The sequence below is a fragment of the Poecilia formosa genome, unplaced genomic scaffold (genome assembly GCF_000485575.1).
Source record: "Poecilia formosa unplaced genomic scaffold, Poecilia_formosa-5.1.2 Scaffold561, whole genome shotgun sequence".
Lineage (NCBI taxonomy): Eukaryota > Metazoa > Chordata > Actinopteri > Cyprinodontiformes > Poeciliidae > Poecilia > Poecilia formosa.
Window position 1 is genome coordinate 13,997 of NW_006800500.1, and position 11,484 is coordinate 25,480.

At 40.8% G+C, this 11,484-nt stretch overlaps 1 protein-coding gene across 1 annotated transcript in view; it reads left to right on the forward strand.

Annotated features, from left to right (window-relative positions):
• The first annotated feature begins 10,401 nt into the window (after nucleotides 1-10,401).
• The window catches only part of LOC103129627 (kazal-type serine protease inhibitor domain-containing protein 1), a 3,893-nt gene continuing 2,810 nt past the window's right edge, over nucleotides 10,402-11,484 (forward strand). The window contains exon 1 of the mRNA XM_007540792.2: nucleotides 10,402-11,257. Within this exon, the coding sequence (XP_007540854.1) occupies nucleotides 10,735-11,257 (523 nt within the window). The 5' untranslated portion in view covers nucleotides 10,402-10,734. The remainder of the gene's footprint in view (nucleotides 11,258-11,484) is intronic.

Below are 11,484 nucleotides of genomic sequence, written 5' to 3' on the forward strand. Positions count from 1 at the left end.
TGGAACCAATAAAAGAGAAAATTGATTTGAAAAGTTGTTGGCTAAATGTCTGAATTAAAAACAAAGCCAGTAATCGACTGAATTATTAGTTACTAATTTTAATCTTTAATAAAAAATAAAACTCATGCGGTTCTGACCCACAAGTTCAATATAAAGTTCCTTGAAATCAAATCAAGAAAAATAACATTGATTTACATGAATGATGGAAGTAATTCATCTTTAGATAAAACTTTAATAACCAAACAGAAAAATTATTTCCTGTATCGCGACTAGAAAGTTTCACTTGCAGATTTTGCCTCCAGCTGTTTCCTCATTTTGTTTTCAAATTATTTTTCAGCATCTTATTTTATTAGACATAATTAATTTTATTATATAAATATTGAAGTTTTTATCCAGAGTTTTTAGCTAACAGTTTTATTTCTTGGCAATGTTATTGACTTAAATCCCCAATTAGTAATTCTGAATTCCCCTGTAGCAGCAGCGCCCTCTGCTGGCTGGCGTCCAAACAGACGCCTGAAGATGAACGGCAGAGCTGCAGGAGTTTATTCACTTAAACTCTGCTCAGGTTATTATTTTAGATAACTATTAACAGTTTCATGATTTATCAGATAAGTTTTAGCTTTAGAAAAATTAATAAATTTGTGTGTTTAGCATCTCGTTTCTAAGGACTAAATTCCCAGAAAGTCAGGATAACTTTGTGTTTTTTCAGTTTTTTGACTCATAATAATGGAATTTAAACAAAGATGCTGATTTATTGCCATCTTGTGGTTCTGATCTTTATTAAATCCAAACAAAAAAAAAGATAATTTTGCTGCTTTTGACCTGAAATCATAAGAATCTCTGGAGTCCTCCCTGAATGGAAACTTCCAACCCAACATGGCCGCCTGCTTTCTTTCTCGTTTCTGTCTCATTAAATCCGTCCCACACACCAGCCGAGAATTCAATCAGAACTGAGCCCAGCAGAACCGGGTCGGGTTGGACCCAGTGCCAATGCAGATCCCATTCAATTTAAAATGAAGGCTTTAGCCTGAAACAAGCTAACCTTCAAGCAACCCTGAGGCTCCGCCCACTTCCGGCCGCCGTGGAAGTCCGGCCGCTGCTGAAGCCAGGGACGGTCCGCCTCCTGCTGGACGTTCACTGGTTTCCAGTCTGGAGGTTGCCTGGGCCGGCGTTTCTTGGATCAGGTTCCTGGAGGTTTGAATCAGCCTGCAGACGCATTGGACTGTGATTGGACTGGGCCACTATCTGTTATTGTTATTAATAAGTTTAATAAAGCTACATTTTTCCAACTGAAACCGTTTTAACCTGCAGCTCAGAGACAAAAGAAACCAGTCTGGAAATGATCAACGTGACCTAAACTAGGATTTTTTTCTGAGGTCAGTATGGCTCCTATAAAAACGTCCCCCCTGGGGTGTTTTTCCCTTTTTATTGAGTTTATAAATCAGCTGTGATCACCAACATTTGGCTTTTCTGACCAAAGAAAAGAAGCCTTGTTTTGAAGGGTTTGTTGTTAGTCGCAGTTAATTGACAGACAATTTAACGACCAAGTAAGCGACATTTTAAATTCTAAACCCGTTTTTTGCTACACGTTTAGCATTGAGATGCAACTTTAGGCTAACATAGCTTTCCTGACAGGCTAACTCCTGTTAGCACAACTTGAACACAACACCAGTCTTTTCCGATCAGATCGCGCCTTCCTGCTGCTGTTAGTGGATGTAGCTGTGCGTCAGATTTATCAGTATACCAGAAACACAATTCAAAGGTTCTGGCCAGAACTTTGGTATGGAATTAATTGAATTACAATTTTTAACTCTTTAAAAGCTGTAATTGATTAAGTCCTGGCCGTACAAAAAAATTCCACAGTGAAAATCTACAGTTAATGTTACAATCCCTGCAGGTGTGTAGCGCTGACGTCACTACCGGTGGTAAATGAAGGAATATGATGGACTCTTTGGCTCTTTGCACGTCAGCTTCCACATTCGGGGAAAAGCGGTTCGGTCGTTTCCCGTCTATTGAAAATGTAATTTTACACTCGGAGCTGCAGGGCTTGGCCAAGGTAACAGATAATGATGAACATTGATCCGAAGCCCCAACAAGTAAGCTGGAGAAAGGTTTTTAAGATGTACACCTCGTTATACATTCATGGTTATGTAGGTGAGTTTTATTTTCTTTAAACTTTGTGGCTAACATTAACCTTAGCTTATGCTAGTAGGCAATATTCTCGGACATTTTTCTTGTAAAAATGTGCTATTTAAGTATTTAAACACTTTAGTCCATTCTAACAGATAACAGACAAATGTTTCTACCTTATTTTGTACTTATTTTCAAGTATATTATGAGTGCTTGACACTAATGACTGCTTGTCATTAGTGTCAAACAGACCAAGTAACGGGGAGGTTACGGTTCGGGCTTTTTGCTTCCGAACCATGAGGGAACACAACAAACCCCATAGCTTCACAGCAGAGCAGCTCTGGAGTCTGAGTTCAAGTTCAGCTGTTCGGGTTCAAAGTTGTTGCTTTGAGAAAAATATGGCCGTGTTCCTTCATGTCTCCGTGTTATGTAGTTTATTACCTTTGCATGTTTCTTGTGAAGAGCTCAGATTGGACGGTGTTTACAGCAGTATGTTCAGGCGGATCAGTCGCTCGGCTGTCTGGCTCTGGTCTGCTCTCTGGTTCCCATAAACTCTTTCAGGCTGAATACAGAAGTGACTCCATGGAAATAACTCAGGGAGGCTCCTTTATTTACCTTCTTCTTTAGGCTGAAGAAGCTGATCCAGAGTGATCAGCTTCAAACTTTGTGAAGGCTGCAAACTTTGTGTTGTGCAGCGTTAGCTTTAACCGGTAGTGACGAATATTTACAAGCCACCATCTTCTTAATTTAGGATCGCTTGGAAATCCATGAAAACTTAAAAGCCCCTTGTATATGAAAGACAACAATGTTCATATTATTGCTTTTATTGCGTCTGGAATACGACTTAGTCTTTTCTAGCTGTCATGGTAACTCAAAGCGGATGTGACGTCAACGCCGTAAGCACAAAGAGCCCATTTGTTGCTGCTTTTTCGCCGTTCATCTCGTTGCGGGTTTCCTTTAGACATGGAAGAAAAGTTTTTAACCAGATAATCCCAAACGATCCGTGGGGATTTTCCTTTCTTACTGAAGGAGATCAGGTCCGAAGTTTAAGGAGAGCTTTTTAAAACTGACTGTAAAGATTGGAAAACGTTATTTTTATTAAAGCAGAACTGTCTTTTTTCAGCGCCATTCTGAGGCGAAACATGTTTCGGTTGTAGATCTGCAAACTGATGCTTCGGTTCTTAAGGTTAAAAACTGATCAAATATATTCTGAAATCAGGATCGTTTCCGCCTGGAAGCGGAAGCTCCGCCCACGGCACAGCGTGGTGCAGCAAAACCTCCAGAGTCTCCATCCGGACCGAACCGAACCGTCTGCAGGCTCATTCAGCCAGTCGGATGTTTTCCCGGTGAGTCCCAGCCGGCCCGGAGCGCTCGGAACCGGGTCGGTTCCGGTGCTGCACCGATCCGAAACAGAGAACCAAAATATATTCTGAATAATTCATTTAACTACAACATCAGTTATTAGATATTATCACGACAATCTTCTGAAGAGAAGTAAAACTATTAAATCAAATGGTTCCGTTTATTTGTTGCACTTTTTAAATGTATCTTATGATTCATATTTGATTTGACATTTTTTTGTATTTTTTTTTTCTGATGAAATATTTCCGAATTTCACTTGAATAGTTTTTTTTATATAATGCACTAAAAATCCAGCCAATATATTTACTGTTTGTTTTGTAAAACTTTATAAAATGTTTATTTAAATTTTCGTACCAGGATTATAAAATTACCTTAAATGTAATTATTAATGTGATTACAGTATTATTATTAAATGGAACAGACATTTTATGACCGCAATTTTTAATTCTCCTTGATTAAAATTATTGTCATTTAATTTTCTAATGTAAATTATATAATATGCTATGTATTCCTATAGATATACTGATTGTATATTTATTTGTATTCAAATTATCATTTGATTTTCATAGTTTAAATTTGACTGTGTTTAATTTAAAACTTGAACAAACTGTAAGCATCTAAAATGTTGAAAGTCAAGAGATCTCCTGAAATTATATTTCTTATTGAATTCTGTATTTGAAGTTATTTTCACTTTGGTTGCGTCATTCTGGCTAAAGTTGGTAAAAACAATTTAACTGTTTAAAGGATTTTTAAATTGGATCCTAAAATCTGAGTCTGAACGTCGAATTACTGAATAATCTGATCGATTTTCTACTGTTTCAGTTGCACTGAAGTAAATACAGGAGCTGAGAAGCAGCTCGTTCCGATGGATATATTCTGATGTCACTCTGTGATGTCACTTTGTGATGTCACTCTGCGACGTCATGTGTTTTTGTAACCAATCTAGAATCAGCTGATCTGAGGTCAGTTTGTGACTGTAGAAGAAGTTATTTCCTGTCTGTAGTTTTCCGTAGATGATCCGTCACGACGCTCTGTGATTGGCTGGTCCTGTGGTCACATGACTCGCTGTAATCACAGAAACCTCATTAATGGCACTTCAGTGTTTGTTGTTCCTGAGCTTGATGTTGATCCTGTTCAGCTGTGAGTCTGCATAAAGAGTTTACAGTAATAAATATTTATTTCAGTTTAAACGGCTCAGCTTCCTTTTTTGTGGATGGAGGAATAAAAACACAGGAAATGTTTCATTTTATGCTTTATGAAATTCTGTCAAATACAAATTTCTCATGCTTATTTTTTCAAAAATATATTCTGTTAACATTTTCCCATTTCATTCATCTTCACATCGGTACATATTTAGGTGTTTAAACATTTAATCAGATGAATTGATTATTGAAATAATTGTCTGCTAATTCAGTAACTGATTGATGTTTAACTGGATCACAGACTGGAAAAGGCTGAGAGCAGAAATGAAACCAAATCAGTACAAAATATAGAAACGTTTTCCAGTTACGGTAAAAAGTTTCACCTGATTCACATTCTGTAAAAACCTACTAAACATCTTTTATATCCAGTTATTAATCGGTAAATAATCCTCTGATCAGAAGTCCTGATACCTTAGAAGGATTTTTAGCTGCAGATTCACAATTTCCTACAAATGTTCACTAAAGGAATGCTGCTGTTGACTTGTAGCCAATAAGACCTATTATTATTTAAAAGGATATTATATTATTTGAATTTTTTATGTATTTTTAACTTTATTTATAAAAGCCTTTAATAAAAAAATCTGCAGAATTTCTTTTATCCGATTAACAATAATAACTAAAACCATGGTTGGTTGCAGCCTTACAAGCATTAATGTTTCCTGAAAATCACAACAAACGTTTCAAGTTAAAAAGGTAAAAACAAATTTAACTCATCATGGATGATGAATCCTCTGGTTGTCATGACAAAGTAAGAATAAAGTCAATCCTTGGTTAAAAAATAGAAAGTACACCCTGTCCTTCAGACTCTGGTCGTAACACCAAGGTAATATTATATGCTGCTGGATTAAAATCATTTTAGGATGTTATGCCGAAAGGATCTTAATCTAGCCTGATGTGACGTCCAGCGTCGCGTCGCCTCCCTTCGTCACGTCTACAGGCCGACCTCTGACCTCCCATTCATCAGCAAAGTTATGGAAAAAGCTGTTTAAACAGTTAAATAACTTCTCTGAACGATAACCGCTTTGACTCCTTCCACTCTGGTTTCTATGGTTACCACAGAACGGAGACGGCCTAGTCAAAGTGTTCAATGATGTCTACATAAATACAGACTGTGGGAGAACCACAGTGCTGGTTCTGTTCTGGTTCTGTTGGACCTCAGTGTTGATCAGGACATTTTACTGAATCGACTGGAGAGTTGGGTCGGACTCTCCGGTCCAGTGCTCAACTGGTTTGAATCTTACAAAGAACAGAGATTACTTTGTTTCAATAGGAAACTTCTCATCAGAGAGGTCAAAGGTCACATGTGGGGTACCCCAAGGTTCAATCCTAGGACCCCTTCTTTTCAATATCTATATGCTCCCACTGGCTCAGGTTATAACAGGAAATAAGATCAGCTACCATAACTATGATACACAGCTCTACATTATGATGTCACCAGGTGACCTTTGACCCCATCCAGTCACTGAATAGATGCTGAGAACAGATAAATGTGAGGATGAGACAAAACTTTGTCCAGCTGAACAGAAACAAAACTGAAGTTATTATCTTTGGACCTAAAGAGGAGCGAACTAGAATTATATATCTAGAGTTATAGATCTAGAGAAACTCATCCAGGTGTTTATCTTTAGTCTCATTGATTCCTGCAGCAGCGTCTTCACAGGTCTGACTAATAAATCAATCCTCCAGCTGCTGCTGTTCTGACTAGAACCAGGAAGATGGAGACATAACACCAGATCTACAGTCCTACAGCTGCAGCTGCAGCAGCTGCAGCTCAGCAGCTGCAGCAGCAGCTCAGCAGCTGCAGCAGCAGCTCAGCAGCTGCAGCAGCAGCTGCAGCGCCCTCTGTGGTCTGCTCTTTCACCAACATGAGACTCAGAACTCCACAGTAACTCCACTTTCTACAAACGGCCTGACTTCAGGGAATGAGGCGCTTCTCCAGTTCCTGCACTGACGTGTTCATGACCTTCAGCATCTCTTCAAGGGACTGTCGACTCTTTGAAACGTTGTCTTTAAATTTGTTTTCCAGCTGACCGTTGTTCTCCTGTTGAATTAATGCAGTCATCCTTAGGAAATATTATTGATGTTTGAAGGAGTTTTCCAAGTATATGCCTGAGTCCAGGTCTGCTAATGAGACAGGAGCATCGTCGTTTCCTCGCAGATCTCCTGCAGCCTCATGCATAAGACCAGAACAAGGAGCGGCTGATCGCCCCCCAGGTGGCGTTGTTGGCAACAAACAAAATTAATTATATGGTCAAACCACTGAATGCCACATCCACATAAAAAGGATAGTTTGCTCTTCGATCTTTTTCTATGCTTCCTTTCAGATTTTGGTAACTTCATTTGTCTTTTTTGGTCTTATTCTTCAGCCTATACCCAATCTTATCTTTGTTTTCTGTATTTTCAACTTTTTTCCAACTGGGTACACATACAGACTTCCAGGATCAGCCTCACATATCCAGTTACAGACCATCAGGTACGTGTTCTCAACTTCTCCATCCTGAGACGGATGATGGTTCTGATGTCTTTTCCTTAATTAACTACGTAACATTTCTGAAGAACTTCTTCCAGTTTTTGAACATTTTCTATCCACTTTTTCTGTTTGGGTGAGACTCATCTTTGACTTTTTCCCCAATCACAAAGCTTCGTGCGTCGTACTGTGGGTGGCTGAATGTCTGTGTTTTTGGTTGGTCTGACTGAAACAGAGCCCAAGACAAAGCTTCAAGGTCCTGAAGCGTTCCCCCTACTTCAGGAAAACATTCCTTCAGGTCTTCTGGTTCAGTGAATGGTTCTGGATCTGTGGGTCAGTTTGGATCAGACACTAGGAGGTTTTCTATAAATAATTTATCTGGTCCGACTTCACAGGCCACAATTTGAATGTGTTTTTTGTAGTTTTATTGGTTTGCTCGATTATTTCAGACACTTTCTGATGTGAGTTCTGCCAGTTTCATCTCATTATCTGGTTTGGCTTTTCTTCTGTGTCCAACCAGAGCTCTGCTGTTCTCTGTCAGAGCTCTGGTGCTTCAGGGATCAGCAGATGCAGTATTTTGTTAAACTCCTTGACCCTCTGTCTCAAACTGTGGTCCCTGGACCACTGGTGGTCCGCGGGCGCCCCCTAGTGGTCCGCGCGGTTCCGTCACGTCAGGTCAAAGTGCGAGACTCCAGCTAGCTTACCAAAGGACTGTGTTAAAAATAATGGAGGAAAACTGAATTAAAACCGGGTCACTCAAAAGAATAGCTGCAGATACTGGTGGAAAGAAAAGCTCCAGGAATATTATACGGCCAGAGGAAGCTGAAGCTGCTGGATTTACCCAGAGCCTAAGGCTTAACAAGGCAGTTTATCAGGATTCAGCTAAAGTAATGAAGTAACTGACAGCAGTCTGATTTTTATTGTTAATGTGTTTCTTCTTATTGAGCAGTTAAAGTCAATAAAATGTGTTTCATGTCTTTTCATCCTTAATTTTTCTTAGATGAATGACGGATTTGTTTCGTTTTTCCTGTCTTTTGCCTTTTCATGTTTATATTTTTGAAATGCAAAGGTTTCTTTTATGATTTATTTGGGGGGGAGAATTCTAGACTTTTCCAAGGTTGGGGGGGGGGGTGCAGACATGCGCTAAAGTTAAAACTATCATTAAAACTAGCATAATTAAACTAATATTCCCAACAATATGCATAATATAAGAGTAGACGCCGCATTGGCCGCTCTGGCGCAGGAAACGGCGGCCATCTTGGAGAGGTCGCCCTCCTGCTTGGCTAAACCAAAACAGCAGCAGAAGCTTCAGCACCGCCGGATATTTTTGTTCATATCGACGGACTATTGTCGTGATATTTCTGGGGATAAAGTTTCACAAGTAAGATGGACATATTACCGTTTATATTTTGTGAATAGAATATTACTAAACTGTATTTATGTCCACCGGCAAAATGCCAGCTAATATTAGCTACAGCGCTACCAGGTTCAGCTATGAAGGCGAACCGAGATATATTAGGGAAAATTAGNTATTTATGTCCACCGGCAAAATGCCAGCTAATATTAGCTACAGCGCTACCAGGTTCAGCTATGAAGGCGAACCGAGATATATTAGGGAAAATTAGGACATTTTAATTATTCCCTAATATTGATTTAGATTATGCGACATAAGGTGGCAAAGACTGTTATTTATGTGTGATTCTTTCACTCTGTCTAAAGTAAGATGGTTTTAGTTTTGAAGGTTTCATAGAGACACGATGTGAGGAAGAGACGGATGAACATGAATAAAACCTACATGGACATGATGTACCTGATGCATGTGCATATAATTCAGTATTAATCATTATCTAATCATCTTTATTTCTTTATGATTGTATTATTTTATGTTTGTATATTTATATAAATATGTACTGATATTACTAAATAATAAAATAAAAACTTATGCCTGATTGTGTGCTTTGTAAAATGCTCATCATACATCAATATCAAAATATTCTATTCCGAGTCTATTCTGTTGTCCGCACTAAGAATATTTAAATATGCTAAACCATCATCAGTCAATTCAAAAATACCTAAAATAATAATGTCCTTGTAAATGTGCCTATGGCAGCTGTTTGAATAAGGCTCACAGCGAAAACTCGTGAAAATCTGTTCAGTTTTTAACGAGTTTGATTGATTAAATGCGCTGATACGTCAGTTGGCTTCCGATTCGGGAAATGGCTCGAATCGGAAGCAGAAACTGTCCTCTGGCGATGATCCTGGTTTAGAAAAATGAAACTGAAACAAGGAGGTTTTACAGCAGAGACGTTCATAAAATAACGGTAAGATTATTCATAAGTTCATCAGAAAACAGGTCAGCCAAACAAAACATCCAAACCATTTTTCAATGTTTGACCTTAATAAATATTCTATATTGCAGTTTCAATTCGTTCATCTGGTCAAAGTTAAAATATGGATTTGATATTGGATTTATTTATCTGACTGGAATCAACCTCACCGCATCACTGGTTCTGGTTCTGGTTCTGGTGAGTTGACCCAGACCTGGCCAGCCTGAGGTGTAAGTGAGATCTGCCAATGTGGAAAAGATCCGGAAGTGACATCATTCCCACGATTCCAGTGGCCTGGAGTCCCAGGAAGAACTTCTGTCTTGTTTCATTTCGTTATCAAATCCTCTGTTCTGGAGGAGAATGTCAGGAACCTGGAGAACCTGGAACCTCCTGGAGAACTTAGGGAACCTCGAATTTCCTGGAACCTCCTAGAGAGCCTGGAATCTCCTGGAGAACCTCGGGAGCTTGGAATCTCCTGGAACCTCCTGGAGAACCTAGGGAACCTGCGGAAGCGGAGCCACTGATGGGTTCAGCAGCTGCTCCGCTCGGACCATCCAACTGCTGAGAATCAGACCGGAAACACGGACAGAACTCCTTCAAAGTAAAAGCTGCTGGCTGTTTGCTGGGTGTTTCATTTCTTCACCTGTGTGTCTGACTGGAGCAGAACGGGACAGCGGGGTTCTGCCGGGAGGAGCTGAGAAGGTTCTGGACCGGAACCAGAAGAACATGAAATAACCTATTAAAACGTTTTAATATTAATTAAAATGGTTCAAGTGTTAATATCATTAAATTATTTTAAATGGTATAATTATTATTCAAGTTGGTTAAATTATTAAAAATGAATATTTTGAGACTTTTTTCTGGTTTCGTTGCAGGTCGGGATGAAAACCTCCAGGAATCAGCGCAGCTCTGTTTTATTTTGAAGGGTCAGACCGGAAACAGCGAGTTGCATTCTGTCAGACCTGACCCGGAGTGTCCGCTGCGGTCCGGCTGATTAGAACCGGTCCCGGACTGTTTGGATCAGCAGGTTTCTTGGGTTTGGACCCATTTTTATTTTTTGTTTCTGTTGGTTCTGTTTCCGGACTTTTTCCGAACTTTTGTTGTGTTTACTGGAAGTTCTGGTCAATTTTCCCATTTTTCCAGAGTTCGGTTCGGTATTTCCTGCTGGTCCTGACTGGAATGTGATTGCGAGTTCTGAAGAGAAGAACCTCAGTCAGAACCGGTACCAGCTCTGAGCGGACCTGAAATGCTGGTTCTGCTGGTCCTGGTTCTGGTTCCGGAGCCGCTCTTCTGCCGGGGCGCTCCTCCGGTCCGGTCCTCCATCCCTGACCCGATTCTGAACTTGGACCTGCTGGAGGAGCCGGGAGGCGGCAACGGAACCGGGTTCGGGCGCTGCGGACCGTGCGACCCGGAGCTGTGCCCGGAGCCCCGCGGCTGCCGGGCCGGCCTGGTTCCGGACCGCTGCGGTTGCTGCTCGGAGTGCGGGAACCTGGAGGGCCAGGTCTGCGACCCGGGGGCCCGGGCCCGGTTCTACGGGCTGTGCGGAACCGGACTACGGTGCCAGGCGGACCGAGCCGCGGGAGGAAGAGGAGGAAGAAGAGGACAGGAGGAGAAGGAGGAGGAGGAGGAGGTGGAGGTTTGTGTGTGCGAGCAGCAGGGGGCGCTGTGCGGCAGCGATGGAACCACATACCTTAACCTGTGTCGGTTCCGAGAGGCCGCCTTCTCCGACCCGGAGCTCCGAACCGCGGGGAGGGGTCCCTGCAGGACAGGTAGGCCCGCCCGGCGGAGGGATACCAGAGAAAATAGAAACTTTAGTAAGAACCTTGGGAAAAAAAATCCTGGAAAATTCAGAATTATTGACAAACCGAGATTACATTGGGAGATGAACTAACCAGGAGATTGAAACTACAACCTGACCAACTACCAGCTAATTACCAGCTAACAACCTGACCAACTACCAGCTAATTACCAGCTAACAACCTGACCAACTACCAGC